Consider the following 15,938-nt stretch of genomic DNA (forward strand, 5'->3'; position numbering starts at 1 on the left):
AGGGAAAAAAGATAAATGGAAGGGAAGAAAGGAGTCAGAGAAAGAGATTGATTGACAAGTGATACATTGGGAGACAGAACAGAAAGGTGAAAAGAGAGGAAGACATATGGAGAAAGTAGATGTAAAGACTAGTGATGGTTAAAGATAGCTTATTATATAAGAAGTGATAGAGAGAGAGAGAAAGATGAGGAAGGAAAAAATAGAAAACTAAACATAGAATGATTGAAAGAAAGAAAAGAAGGAAGGAAGATAAAAAAGGAAATGATAAATGTAAAGAAAGAGGTAGTAGAAGAAAAAATTCCAAAAGAGAATATTAACCAGGAAAAAAAAAAAACCTGACAAAGACCAACACGAGAAAAAAAAAAAGTACAGTGCATTAGGGTCATATTGATGTATATAGATCTCCATACATAAAATGGAAAGGTCATCTGCTTTTCTGTCCTGCAAAACCAGACAATTTTGCAGGTATGGAACCTTGAGAGAAAAAGGAAGAATCGGCAAGCAACGGGGAAACTAATCCAGGCAAGTGGCTTCCAAGTTTCAAGGCAATGGTGGTCATAGCCTTCCTGCTTTGTTTTTTTTTTTTAAGTCTGTGCTAATTGGTGACAATACTGGATCTAGCAACTCCCAGAGCCCCAACCTCCTATTGCTGGAATGGGGAAAAACTTAAGGATCGCCAAGAGGGTGAGATACTTATCAAGTCTTGGGGGAAGAATGTCTGGAAACCACTGTAGACTAGCAGGTATTTTCCTTCCCCAAAGAATGCTTGATTGAGGTAATTCCTAGGCCTGAAGTAGTAAGCAGTCTTGCACCTGGTCCTGTGGATTGGTCCCTACTTGAAGAGAATCAAATAGAGTGTGTTCATCTGCATTAAGTGGGTCTACATTTATATTCTGAAACTGTGCCCTGGTAGCTAACTCAGCCAATGAGTTAGGAATTTCAGTAGGCATAATTGGATCCCCATCAAATGAGCCTTGCCTTCCAAAGCTAGATGGAGTTCCAGTGCTGGAGGTGTGATGCTTTGTTAATTTGGAGCCAAAACATGGTAACTGTAGGATGCTAGTTGCTCTCTGCTGCCTTTCACCCTCATTTCCTTGCACTTCACTTGGAATTCCTTCTGGCTTGGGACCTTCATCAGGTATACCAGTAACAAGCTGCTCAGGAGTAAGATCAACAGTTCTTTCATTGAGAGGGTTGCCTTCAAATATTTGTTCCAAAATGTTTCCTTCTCCTCCAAGATCACTTTTGAGGCAAGGTGTATTCTTTGATTGAAGGGAACTGGTTTCGGGAAAGGGCATAATTCCCCTTTGGCCCAAGTGATTTATAGAACATAGTGTGTTCCTCTTCAGAGGGACACGTCATCTCTGAAAGGACTTGGGTTTTGACTTTCTCCAGGCAGTCTTTTTTCTGAGCTGTTTCTTTGGCCAGGTAGGATGCTTGTCGGGGAGATAGTATGTCTTGCATGCTTAGTATGACTGTCTTCTGTATACACAGGGCTGGTGTCTTGGTTCTCCCCTGGTGCAAGACCAAAAGATGGAGTGTAGTCTTGTAGAGCAAGTGGATTGTCCCTGGGCCCTGTGGAGCCACCAGCACAGCAAGGGCCTCTCTGGCTTAGGTGAAATAAATGTGCTCCGTTTTGACCTGCTGGGTAACTTGGAGGAATTAAGTCTGGGAAAGCTAGGTGTTCTCTCTCTGGTGAATTTAACCTAGTGATCTGCATGCCATAATTCAAATTCTCACCTTCATGCCATATTGGATTTTTCTGAAGCCCAGCTGGGGAGTTACTGGAATAAGGCTTGTTCTCCTTCTGGTATGGTGAACTAGCAGGGGCTCTGTGTAAATTTGTTGGCTGATCCCAGAAATTTCTGTTAAAATATGGCCTTCTTTCTTTCTGCTCTTGGGCTTGAATCCTGTGGTCCCAGGAGTTCCAAGAAGGAAACATAGTGCTTTCTTCTTGTCCAACGGCATTATTAGCATAATAGCCCCTGCTCTCCACTGGTCGTGGTTCAGTGGGAGCTGTATTATATGATGGGAAATTCTCATCTGGGCTCCAGGGGTAAAATTCACCATAAGGGAAATCCTCCCTGGGTTTTGATGGATTATCTAAGGAATAGGGAAGGTATTCCTTTGGTTGATTTGAGGTATATTGCTCGCTTTCATAGTGCCTAACTGTTGGGTCTCCTTTAAAGCTTGACTCCGCCACACCCCATCTACTTTGTCCTGGGAAAGATTCATCTCCAGTTGGATCTATTGGGTCTTCTTCATTATAAGGGATTGTCTTTTTTGGGTCTGGAGTATTCATGGGATAGTGTGGATTTTCAGGTTGCCTCATTGTATTGGGAGAGTCATCTCTTTCAGCCCATGTATTACTTCTAAGGTATGGTGAGTTTTCCCTGGGATCATAGGGGTTATAGTAGTAACACGTCCTCCAGAGCCATGGGAAGGATGAGGTAAGTGTTCTTCATGCCTTCCAGGATCTTCCTTAAAAGGTGGAGAGATTTCTTGTTGGTTCCAAGTATTTCTTCCAGCAGGAAAATGTTCCCTTCCAGGGGAAGGGAATCCCTCAGGGTACACAGGCTGATATATACTGTGCTTTAATTCTGGCTGATTTATTTCTGATTCATATGGAATTCTTCTTGGCTCTAAAATAATCCCTTTGGGCAAATTCTGGCTTTGGGTTTGTCCATTAGAATTTGGAGCTCTTCTGGAATCTCCTCTCAGGTAATAAGAGTTTTCACGTTGACCAATAGAATTAAAATTTGGGACTAGCATGTTATGCTCAGGGTGAGGCAGTTTACAGTTTCATTTATTAAGTCCATAGTCTTGAGAGTTTCTCCAGGGGCCATTTGGATCCCTTGTAGGAATGACTATTCTTTCTTTTTGACTTACTGGCTTCTCTCTTGGATTTTGGATGTTTTCATTGTGGCCAACAGTACCATGTTTGGGACCCAGAGGGGCAACACTAGTTCCCACAGGGTGTTTATTTGGCCCTTCAGGCTTTCTTCTGAAGTTTGTTGGATTTCCTGCATAATTGGGAGAATTGCCTCTTGCAGTGGAAGCATAAGCTCTGCGATATATTGGATATCCTAGACGAACTGCTTGTTTGCCTTCCAAAGCAAAGGAGTTCCACCAGGGACCCCTTTGAATTTGTTGATTTCAGTAAAAAGGCCCATTACGTCTGTGCCCCGTAACGGTGCCAGTAGGTCGCCATTGTCTTCCTGCAGGAAAACTTTGGATGTTAGGATTTGGATAATTTTCATGAATATTTGTCTGACTTGGTCCCCGTGGGGTTTGACTTCTTGGACCTCCCTGGCCTGAAACATTTACTGCAGGGCTGTTTTGAGCTGTAGGATTGCTCACAGTGTTAGACCCCTGGACACTGTTTCCTGTTGGGCTGGTGTCATTTCCACCCTGACTCCCTCTGGGATTGGGTGCATTTGAGTGGGTAGAATTAGTTTCAGGAACTGTTGAATTAGCCGAAGGATCGGTGGCTGGACTCTCTGTTTTAGGAGGATCTTTTTCTTTTGGTTTTTCAAAATCTTGTTCAAACATCTCTTCTGAATAATAAGGAGGACAGCCCCCAAATCCATGATATCCAAAATATCCAAAGTAAGGATTCTGTAGGGAAGAAGATGAAAATTGATAATTACTCTTTGTTTCCCACCATGGTGCTGCTTGGAATTTTTAAAAGTGATAGTAAAAATCTTATTGGCCACATAATTTTTAAATCACTGTTGGCTATGCTTTCTTTCTTGAAATTTGATTCCTCCTTGGTTTCCATGACCCTTCTTCCTCTGGTACTCTTACTATCTGACCATTACTTTTCAGTTTTCTCTTCCTAGGTCTGGATTCTAAATCTAAGTTCTTTTTGTTTTTTTTTTTTTTAGGATTCCATCCTCTATCCACCTTATTCTTTTGTTCTCATTTTGCACACCTGCTTTGATCAATCTATTGCAGTCCAGTTCTTTCAATACAGATACATGCCAGTGACTCCTAAAGCCATAACTCTGGCACATGATTCTCTCCTGAGGTTGAGACAGCAAGACTGCTACACTAAAGAGTTTATGAGTATCTCCAATTGAATGTACCCAGACTGGACTCACTTTACCCAAAACCTCATTCTCTAATATTCTGTATCTAAGCAGAATTCACCACTATCTACCCAGTTTCCCAAGTTTCCACTCTCTCCTTTATTTCCCCCAGATAATTAATGACCAAATCTTATAAAATCTAAACTTTCATCTTTGTCCCCTCCTCCTTTATCCCCAATACCCCTGAACTGTTGCAACAGTTTTCTTACTGGTTACTCTGGATATAATTTTACTTTCCTATAATCCTGCCTCTCCATTGCCATCAGAGTAGTGGAGGTTGGGGGTGGGTGTGTGGGAAAGTTCTGTCACTTTCCTCCTTAAATATTAAGTAAGGTTGCCCTTACCTTACAGGACAAACTCTAAACCCAGAGCGTAACATACAAAGCATGGTGCCAAAGAGTGGAGCTCTAGACAAATATGGGTGAAAATCCCTATTCCACCCGTACTAGTAGTATGACTCTGGGCTAACCTCAGTTTATTCATTTGTAAAATGGAGATAATAAAATAATATCTACCTCATAGGTTATCATGAGGATCAAGTGAGGTAACATATATAAAGCTCAGTGCCTGGTACTTACTAAGTGCCTGATAATAATAATATATAATATTAATAAAGATAATAATAATAATTATTATTTTTTTAAATAATCATCTGGCCCATAACAATTATATCCAGCCTCACTTCCTCCCCCTTGTACTTTATGCGGTTGTAAATCACACTACTTGCAGCATTATTCACAATGACCTTAAAAAAGAAGGAAACTCTGCAATATGCACCAACATAGATGAACCTTGAGGACATTTTGGTAAGTGAAGTAAGCCAGTCACAGAAAGATGAATGCTGCATGATTCCATTTTATGAGGTATCTAAAACAGTCAAATTCATAGGATCAAAGAATAGAACGGTGATTGCCAGGGGCTAGGGGGAGGGGGAAATGGGGAGTTGCTAATCAACGGGCTTAACGGTTCAGTTAAGCAAGATGAATAAGATCTGCTGTAGAACATTGTACCTATAGGCAACAATATTGTATTGTATACTTCAGAATTTGTTGGGAGGGTAGATCTCATGCTAATTGTTCTTAACTATAATAAATAATAATTAAAAAACAACTACTTTTAGTTCTCTGAGTACTCTATGTTTCGGTGCCTTTGCACATGGCTTCTTCAGATTGAACTTTCTCTTTGCCTATACATTTATCCCTCCTGGAGAACTTGATTCATCTTCAGGACTCAGCTTGAATGCTCCCTTCTCTGTCCTGGTTTTCTTGGGCAGAATTAGGCTCTACCCTCAGGTGTCCACAGCAGTATAGGCTTCTGCTTTAACAGTTATCCCACTGAATTTCAGTTGCTTATTTTTCTGGGATTCTCCCACTTGACTTTCCCATGTGAAGTTTTTGAGTGAACACATTCTTCTCATCTTTGTTTTCCCCAGTACCTAGCACAGTGGGAAGTGCTTAATAAATGTTTGTTTAATGAATGATGCAATCATCATGAGCAGTGTCAGTTAGTATGTTTGTTAGACACACATGTGGCATTTAGGTCATTTAGTTTTTCTTTTAAAAAAATACAATCTAAAGAAAAAGTATTTTTATCTCTACTTGTGGATAGAGATGAAGAGACGGATGGGTGAGGATATGTCTCGGACAGCATGCAGGAAATCAGGCAGTGTCCCCGAGAGGTGGAATGCAGATTTGTTAATACCTATGCTAATTGCCTGGGTCATCCTCTTTCACTCTCTCATGAAATGTTTGTAAAAATTTGAAGTGCCCATATTTACAATAGCCAGGACATGGAAGCAACCTAAATGTCCAAAAGAATGAAATAATGCCATTTGCAGCAACATGGATGGACCTAGAGATTGTCATACCGAGTGAAGTCAGTCAGACAGAGAAAGACAAATATCATGTGATACCGCTTATATGTGGAATCTAAAAAAAAGGGTACAAATGAACTTATCTACAAAACAGAAATAGAGTCACAGATGTAGAAAATAAACTTATGGTTACCAGGGGGTAAGGGGAAGGAGGGATAAATTGGAAGACTGGGATTGACATATACATACTACTATATATAAAACAGATAACTAATAAAGACATACTGTATAGCACAGGGAACTCTACTCAATACTCTGTAATGGCCTACATGGGAAAAGAACCTAAAAAAGAGTGGATATATGCATATATATAACAGATTCACTTTGCTCTACACCTGAAACTAACACAACATTGTAAACTAACTATATATACCACAATGAAAATTTTTTTTTTTTAAATAAATTTATTTATTTTATTTATTTATTTTTGGCTGTGTTGGGTCTTCGTTGCTGTGTGCGGGCTTTCTCTAGTTGCGGCGAGCGGGGGCTACTCTTCATTGCGGTGCGCAGGCTTCTCATTGCGGTGGCTTCTCTTATTGTGGAGCACAGGCTCTAGGCGCATGGGCTTCAGTAGTTGTGGCACTTGGGCTCAGTAGTTGTGGCTCACAGGCTCTAGAGCGCAGGCTCAGTAGCTGTGGCGCACGAGCTTAGTTGCTCTGCGGCATGTGGGATCTTCCCGGACCAGGGCTCGAACCCGTGTCCCCTGCATTGGCAGGCGGATTCTTAACCACTGCGCCACCAGGGAAGCCCCCACAATGAAAATTTAAAAAAAAAATGAAGTGCCCATTTCCAGGTTGCATACATTTATCTGAATAATCATTTGGGATTATTTCACAATGATATATCTGAAAGCACCTTATGCCATTACTGAATAGGAATTTTCGATGTCATTATTTTAACTACCCGCCCCTCAGCCCCTCCCCCTAGAACTATCAGGTTTCCACATTTCACTGAGGACATATCACATATTTAGGGAAAAAGAGGAAGTACACTCCAGGGGTGGGGTACTGTGCCACAATCACTACAATGGCTTTTTTTGATGACACATTGCTGGAATATTTAAATAGTGTATCACTGCATTTGGCCCCTCTCCGAGTGTGGTGTACTAAAAAAGCCATTGGATAGGATATCAGAACACTTGGATTCTGGGTCCAGTTTATCCTCTAACTCAGTAGGTAAAACTGAATAGTAATTTAGCTTCTCTTGGCTTCAATTTATTTGTACAATGAGGTCATTAGATGATTACTTAATTCCCTTCTGGGGATAACATTCTGAGATAGATTTACTTCATTCCTGTTGACTAGTTGTTCCATCACTGTTTAGAGTCCAGCATCAACCTTGAGCAAAGGTTAGTAAGTTAGTCTTCTGAGAGAGAGAGAGAGAGAGAGGTTGATTTCTATACATATAGAGGAGAAATGATATATCACATTTATTTTATTTTAGATTACTTGCTTGGTTTGTTTCACTTTTTAAAAATCACGGGTGCTTGAGCTACAGGTTCATGTGTTGGAATTTAACTTTCTTATTAGATAGGGATAAAAAAAAGCAGAGACTTTCAGATTGTAATTCCTAATGAGGAACGTAGCTTTGCTTGTGCTTACCCCACCTTCTTCATTGCTGACTGGTGGACGTCCATAACCTGATGGTACCCTCTGAAAGGTGAAAGACACAATGAACACAGAGAAAACCACTTTCTATGCTGCCATTTGATTGTAAAACTCAAGATTTTAAAAAATAGTTCAAGTCAGCGTTAGCAGTGTTGGTGGCTTTTAGCTTCTGAGTCATTAGCTCTTAAAATCTAGCTATTAATAATTATGACATAACCATCAGTGAATTCTGGTAAATACAGAGCCTTCAGCTGGATCCCAGGTTATCTTATGCAAAATACCATGTGTGGCTGCATCTCCTGGCAGTCGTCCTGCCCCATCACCAATACACACATGCGTGCGCGCACGCGCACACACACACACACACACACACACACACACAGAGAGAGAGAGAGAGAGAGAGAGAGAGAGAGATTTGAGTGCTATTAGAATCCAAACATCTATATTAGAATATCTAATAATTGAGATTAAATAATGATGTTATTTTTTGAATGTTTACATTTAAGGTGACAAACTGACAATCCTTCCTGGATTATTACTATAATATTTTTATAGTCAAAACCAAGGTTTATTTTCTTAATCAAACTAGGAGGTTGGGTTTCTGCTCATGGGAGGGTTGAGAAAAGCATAGTGGGAGGGTTTCAAAAAGCAATTCAGCTCCCACAGAAGTTCTACATAGATGAGATTAATAGATATTTCAGCAAGAGAATCATGTTCATCTCCTTCTTAAATCTTCACCTGGTACTGCCTTCATTTTCTTAGTTCAGTATTGCCAGTAAAAAGGATGTCACTCTTATAAGGAAAAAGAAATAAGAAACTTTTACTGCTTGAAATGAATTGTTCCTTGGTTATAAGAAGCCTTCTTGGTTATAGAATTGTAGACAAGAAAAACCAATGCCATAGCTAAATGAAGAGTCATCAGATATTTATTGTTGTTGTTTTTGTTAGTTTAACTGCAACTGACCATTAATATTTCTTTAGCTCAATTAGTTTATTTTGTGATTCATATTTTAAATGCTTGTCATGCAATTTCAACATTATGTTTTATTTTAATGATTTTAACCTTTAAAGGATTCCTATAATTATTATTTGCAAGATTCTTTACAATGAAATATCTTTGTCTAGAAATAATAAGATATTATGGAAAGATCTTAGTCTAATCATGGTTTTCAAACTCCATTTTGTCCCAATTTCCCCATTACATTAAATGAGGATAATCTTTGTGTTTTCTCATCTCTTGGGTGAGGAATAGTAGTGAAGGAGCACAACCTTTTGAAATTAATTCATTATCTAAGTTAGTAGTAGTGTTGGATGATTTAGGCTGTGTTCATTTCACCAATTTGAGTAAAAAATCCATTTAAAAAATTCTTTTTTTCCTACATGATTACTGATGTGATTATTTTGTTTCATATTCTCTACTGATTGGCATATGGCATTCCATTTAGAATGTATGAACTCAAATTAGTTTGAGATACAACATGCTAATATTATTTTTCAATTCTAGTTTAAAGGAAAGGAACTCACATGTGGAACATGCCACGGTGGCTGTTGATAGGGATATAGCCCATTGCCGAATGGTGGGAATGCCTAGAAAGAACAAAGGAATCAGAGTGATGTGGAAATGAGAAGAGTAAATGAAAAATGAAACAAACTTACTAAAGACAATTATTTGGAACTTGGAAGTCTACATCTTCCTTTGCATTAAACTGTGAATTTTTTAAGGGTAGAGATGATAATAATAATAATAACAATTAGTATTATTGAGCACTTATGTTCTAGGTAATGTGCTGAGAATTTTATACTAGTAAGCTCATTTAATCCTCACATAACCGTAGAAGATATGTGCTATTATTATTCTCCTTTCACTTAAGATTCTGAGGTTCAGAGAAATTAAGTCACTTGCCCCAAATCTCAGAGCTGGTAAATGATTGAAGCCAGGATTCAAAGCCAGGAGTGTCTTTTCATTCAAATTTGTATTCTCTACAGCTATAATAGGTCTGATAATGAAGGCTAATCGACTTAAGACAACATTTTAGAAGCTCCATGATGGATGAGATCTTGAGAAACCATCTGCCTATCTTCTTGCTTTAAGTCAGGACTACATTTATGCTATGCTGAAGTCCTGGAAGCAGTGTTAACTTTCAGAGCAATATTTTAGATCATCGAAGTGTAGATCTGGAAGGGACTTAGAGAACATTCCATTTACTCATGATGAACCTGGAGCCTAGAAAGGCAAAGTGACTTGCTCAAGATCATACAACTAATAAGGGCCGGGGTAGAATTTGAATCTCTATGCCCTGACTTTTCTATTGGTGCTCATGTTTATACCCTGTTGCCTCTGTATTTTAAAAGGAGCTTCTCAAGAGTATTTGGGTAATTTTTCATTAAATGAAGGCTAGAATAGACTCGCCAGGCAGTTTTGGATAGGTGGTGACAGCATCACCTTGGAAGAAAGTGTCCAAACTAATGATGCTGTTTTGTACATAGCGGTATCCGTGTTGAGGAGCATTGGAGGAAGTGTGTTTGTGAGGATGGCATGGCCCTCCCAAGCCCTCTGAGGCCATTTATGACTCTGGTTTGGAATTTTGCTGGGCAAGCCTCACCTGAGGTGTCTGGGTTTCCTCTTGGGGCTGAGTTGGGGTGGGTGATGACCGCTTTAAAGGATGCTCCGGTAGGGGCTGCTTTAGTTGAGGGTGGTTGGGTTTCTGGGTCTCTGGGGCTTGATCAGTCTTGCTCTGGTGTTTGGGTGCTGAGGGAGATGAGGGTTTCTGTGGGCGCTTCTTGTTGGGTGGTGGCTGAGGCCACATGGGCATCTGGTACGGCAGGAAGAGCTGAGGGAGCTGCATACCATTTCCATACAAGGGACCCAGGTGTGCCATCTGCAAGGGCAGTAAGTAACAGTAAAATCACATGAGGGCTGGTATGCCAGCTCTCCCCGCCCTCTTCTGTCAGTCTCTAAAACTCAGTCCAGGATCTTAAAAAGCCTATGAAGCTTAAGTCAACAATGGAAGCTTCAAGCTCTTTAGCTAGCTTTTTTTTTTTTAATGCTCTCTTATACTTTTTATTTTTGTTATTTTTTTTTAATTGGAGTATAGTTGCTTTACAATGTTTTGTTAGTTTCCACTGTACAACGAAGTGAATCAGCTATATGTGTACGTATATCCCCTCCCTCTTGGACCTCCCTCTCACCCCCCTAGCTAGCATTTCTGTACATGTTTTCTTACAGAAATGAATTTCAGTCTTTCAGAAAACCAATGAAACAAAGCAAAAGGCAGAATTAGGTGAGAAATTTCAGTTAAAGAATTCAGCTTATAATTTTCTAACTCTGGAGCCCTGACTCAGGTAAGAAGTGTACAAGTCAAGTTACAGAGGAGTTGATATCAGGTTCAAAATTCCTGTGACTTGTTACAGGCTGGATGAAGAGGAGAAAGAGCAAAAAGAAGACAAAGGAAGTGAGAGTGTTAAAAAAAAAAAAAGTAAAAGTTTTATGTGTGTAAATATCCTTATATGGGGCCTATGCTTCTCGATTGCAGGTGAATCCTCATTAATTCCGTTTTCATTATGAAAATCTCCACAATTACAAGGTTGGCAGGGAAGCAAAAGTAGTTATAATCTGAAAATGCTAATGTATGAATTGACCTCTTACAACAGTAGTTCCCATTCAAACATTCCCTCTCTGACTTAACACCAGTCTCTGTCTCCAGGCTTCATTCATCAGTCTCTCACTGTCTATGGATATACACACACAATACCGTGCAAATGCCATGTGGATTGATGGAAGGTGAAATTGCAAATCTTGCATTAAGATGTAGGATTTCATGACAATTAAGTTGGTAAAAATTTCAAATCACTGGCAAGGTTGCTAAAACTGAGAATGAGAGTTTGAAAAGTTGGGCCTATCAAAAGATAAAGATGAGAAAATTGACGATGATGATTTTAGGTGAGGGGCTTTAAAAGAGAATGACTTGAATGAAAAAGATTAAGGGAAAATTGATGAAGTCCTTGATATTTCCCCCCAGTGGGTCTCATGATCACGTTACAAAAGTCAAAAATAACATATAGTATTATTGTACTGTCATACAATTTTTTCAGAAAAATTATGCCAGAAGATTCAACTGATAATATGTTCATTATTAGTTAGTTCTAAGAGTTAGCACATAGTGGGAAGTATAAGCTAAATTTTAAAAATTAGACAAAAACTTATTTCATAATTTTAGTGTTATCTTTCAAGATAATCCAAATAAAACTTTATCCTCCTCCCAGTATTTACTTATGCTATTTTTTTGTTCTCATTATTTGTAAATATATCTTGTGTAGTCTTTTCCCAGAACAAATTTCTCTCAGATATAAAGAAGCAGTATAATTAATAAATGCTTTTTATCTACATGAAAGTACAATATTAATGAATAAGAAGAAAACTTGGTGTAAGGGGATAGGTGAAATAATTTTTTTTCCTTGAAACTCTTATAATGGTTAATTAAAACATGTGAATAATGATTGGTGTCTTTATTAGCTAAGACAAACCTTATAACTATCTGTATATAAACAAGAAATCATTAGAAATAATATAAAGCGGAACTTACAGGTGGGGAGTTCATAAAGTTGAAGTGACCATAGCGCATCATCTGTGACAAAAGGAATCCATTTATGTGGCACAAAGTGAAAATTTTTTATTCAATAAAATCACAAGAAATAAGTTTCTGATTTTTAGATATAACAGTCATAATATCTTTTACTAGTTATGCATGAATTTAAAATAAGTAATGAAATTTAAAAACCTTCTATGGCACTATGATTTGAGAGTTTAAGAGGTAGAGTCTCTCTGCCTCTTTCATAAGAAATTTTATATATCAGAAAGTTTTCCAGTATTCTCCTTTTTATTTTTTATTTTTTGGCGGCACCTTGCAGCTTGCGGAATCTCAGTTCCCTGACTAGGGACTGAATCTGGGCCTGGCATTAAAAGCCCAGAATCCTAACCACTAGGCAACCAGGGAACTCCCTAATATTCTTTTTAAATGAACTCTCAGGACAGGGCTCTGGAAAATGTCTCTCCTGAGACTGAACATACATACCTCCTCACTTTTACTGCTAAATCCAGACATTCGGGGCATTTGCAACTGGAAGTGAGAGAATATTTGTGACAAATTCAGAACATCAATTGAAATAAGCCCAGGAATTGTCCCCAAGCTATGCAACAATAGAACATAAAGAAAAGTCCTAAATTTTTTTAATACTCACTGGCATAGCAATGGAATAACCAAGCAGACCTAGAAAGATGAGGAGAATCTTCATTTTTCCACTTGGTACCTGGAATACAAAACTGGATTTTATTTTTGAACTGTGAAATAATTCTGCTGGGGGCACTTGGTGCTTATCCAGGCACTAGCCCACCTGCCTGTCAAGGAGAACACTGATACACACAGTGAAAGGGACCTCTGCTGCCATGTTTATTTTACATTAAGAAACTATTAGATAGTTATTACCTGGTACTGTTCTAAGCTGCCAAAAGGGTCAGTTAAAAAGGAAAGATAAAAGTAAGAGAGGGAGAGAGAGAGAGAAAGAGAGAGAGAGACAGAAAACATTGATGCTTGAAAAGATGGCTCATAGCACTGGAATGTGAAAATTAGAAATTAGGAGTTTATCTTGAAAAATATGAATGTTGGTGATTTTGAATTTCTAGTTGCTAGGCTGGTTTAGAAAGTCATAGTAGTGTCTAACTATATTCACTGTTCAGGATAATCTCAGTCCCAGTGATGGGACAATCCAAAATCAGTACTTTGAGCTACTTTCTAAGGTGCTATAGACTACATTCCATTATAAAAAGGCTTGTTATATACACTGGAATATTTTAGAATCTATGCTTTTCTTCTTTCCGCTATTGTTGTTCTGTTATTATTATTGTTATTGTTATTATTTAATCTTTTTACAAATCACTTCTGCTCAAGGTCTGGTAAAAGAAATGGGAAAAAATAAGAAAAACTATAAATTTATCTCTTTGTTAGACACTTTGATTAAACATAGAGGAAAAGATAGAAACTATAGACATATATGAAGTTTGGAGATTGTTTTCATGGATTTTATTTATCCCACTCTAGTTAATTATGCAAGGCTTGTATAATTAATACTTGTATTTACATCTTTGAACAAGGTTTCTTCTAAAGCATTTACTTGGGTAACCCCTTAAGAAAACTCTTCCACTTGCATATATAATAGACAAAAATAAAGGTTTTAATCAGAATGATATATTTTCATGGTTTATCAGATGCAAGACAATTCCTAGCCAGTAACCAGGATATAGACACCAGTATTTGCTCATTCCTTTTGTTTCTTCTTTCATTTTCTGGGCATGAAATGCACCTAGTAGTGATTTGAGCCAATGCTCACCCTTCTACTTGCTTTCCACAGAAGCAATATAACTAGAGGACACTTCATCATTTTCTTAAACTGTAGGTTTAATGAGTTACCTTTTATATATCAGAGAAATTGAGAGAGTGTAATTAAACAAAGGAAGCAGTAATATGTAAATGCCTTTCCTACCAATTAAAGATTTTCAGAATCATAGCATTGTAGAGAATTAAAAATAACTGAAACTAGTGTGCTTAGTATAGGCTACCACAACACAAGGAAGTTAATAAGGAGAATACTGGTGAATGCTTTCCTAAATCTACTTTCTAAGATTATGGCCTGAGATTTTGGGGGAACCTTTGTATGTTTAATTTCTATCTTGCTTAATCATCCATTTAATTTCTATAGTAGCAGTCACTGAGATTCTTGATAATGCTACACACTCATATAGGAAGATGTGGTCTTTTGTTTTGCGAATATAAAATGTCACTCTTTTTCTCTTTTATAAAATTAATATATTATGTTGGATGACTTTAAGATTCCTTCCATCTCTAAAAATTCATGACTGGATAAAAGTCTATGCTTAGCTGTTTTTTTTTTTTAATTATAATGATTGTTATGGAATACAATGACTATGTAAGTTCTTAGTTCTAACATTCCATCTGTGGACTCAGATGCTCTTTTTTCTTCTGACATATTTAAATAGTGTTTTATCCTCTCAGGTGTACTTCTGACAATATTTAGTTCGATACGTGATCTGTTTGTATTAGGAAAAATAAATGAAAATACTCACCAAGTTATCTAGCTTAGGAGAAGAGGCTTCATGCCTGTACTGCAGCAGCAACATTTTTTCACCAAAATTTTCATAAGCCTTTAAGAAAAGTATAGATTTTGCATGAGAAGAAACTCAAATATAGAAGTGAAACAAATAAATGAAGAAACTAAGAGCAAAGCTTCAGCTCTACCTTTATTAGAGAGTCTTCAAACTCTCTTCAAGCTTAATCTTCTATTGCTTTAAGAGTAGGGTGAAAGCTAAATCAGAGAGAAAATGACCCAGGCACTGTATTTTGAGATACTTTTAGTGCAATGTTGACAAAACTTGAATGCTCAATGGGGATGTGTACAAAAGCCCAGTGTTAAATGAGATCTAATTCGTTTGGAAGAAAGCTTATAAGAAAAATAAATACACCAACTAAACCAAGAAGTTTAAAGTTTTATCAGAAGATTACTGTGCAAAAATTGATTATCAACAAACATCAAAGAATGCAATCAGGAAGTCAACCAACATCTATGAATTAAGTTCATTATTTGGAACTATATTAATTATGTTGAAAATCTCTAATACTCACCCAATGCCACTTAGAAGCTCCAACATATAAAAAATAACTTTTACTTGAACTTTGCTAGCTTGTCTTTGAAATATATTCTTAATGGTCTACAGTGGAAATGACTACAAGTTGCTATAGCCAGGGAGATCTCAAGAAGCTAGACACATTTATTTCTTAATGATAAAACAAAAATTCTTCATGAAGATGTCATGTTCTGTACCAAAAAGGCTTAAAATAAAAAGACTCCTCCTTGTCAGAAAGCTTGGGTCACATTTAAGCACTGTTGTAGACCTGCACAACCAATCAGCTTTGAGAAAAATGGTTTTGCCATCACAAGAGTTTAAGGTAAAAAAACACATCCAGTGTAAACTTTATAATATGTTATTATAGGAGCTGTCAAATCAAGTCTTTTGTTATGTATAATAACAGTCCAGGAAAATGAGCTTACAGCAGTAAGATTTAGAAGATGCTTTCCTTGATGAATTTGGGGTTTTTTAAGTATAGAAACATTGTTTATGCAAAGATATTTAGGGAACAAAGGTGAATGAATATTAACCATATGCTATTGTCATGAAGCATTGACCATGATCAAAAGGCAGGCCAAAATATGTATTTAGTTTAATATGTTTAGTTAGTATATATTTAATATATAATTAAAATTAACTGGAATGTTATGTCAACATTCAACTCAGTG

At 37.5% G+C, this 15,938-nt stretch overlaps 1 protein-coding gene across 1 annotated transcript; it reads right to left on the reverse strand.

Moving 5' to 3' along the window:
- Positions 1-782: 782 nt before the first annotated feature.
- ENAM (enamelin) lies at positions 783-14,763 on the reverse strand. Its single transcript, XM_007193564.2, is given in 10 exon segments — positions 783-1,351; positions 1,354-2,418; positions 2,421-3,618; positions 7,566-7,616; positions 9,096-9,158; positions 10,175-10,450; positions 12,155-12,196; positions 12,644-12,688; positions 12,810-12,878; positions 14,710-14,763. Coding segments are annotated over 10 exon segments (3,432 nt in total).
- Between the last annotated feature and the right edge of the window lie 1,175 nt (positions 14,764-15,938).

Source organism: Balaenoptera acutorostrata, chromosome 5 (genome assembly GCF_949987535.1).
Source record: "Balaenoptera acutorostrata chromosome 5, mBalAcu1.1, whole genome shotgun sequence".
Classification (NCBI taxonomy): domain Eukaryota; kingdom Metazoa; phylum Chordata; class Mammalia; order Artiodactyla; family Balaenopteridae; genus Balaenoptera; species Balaenoptera acutorostrata.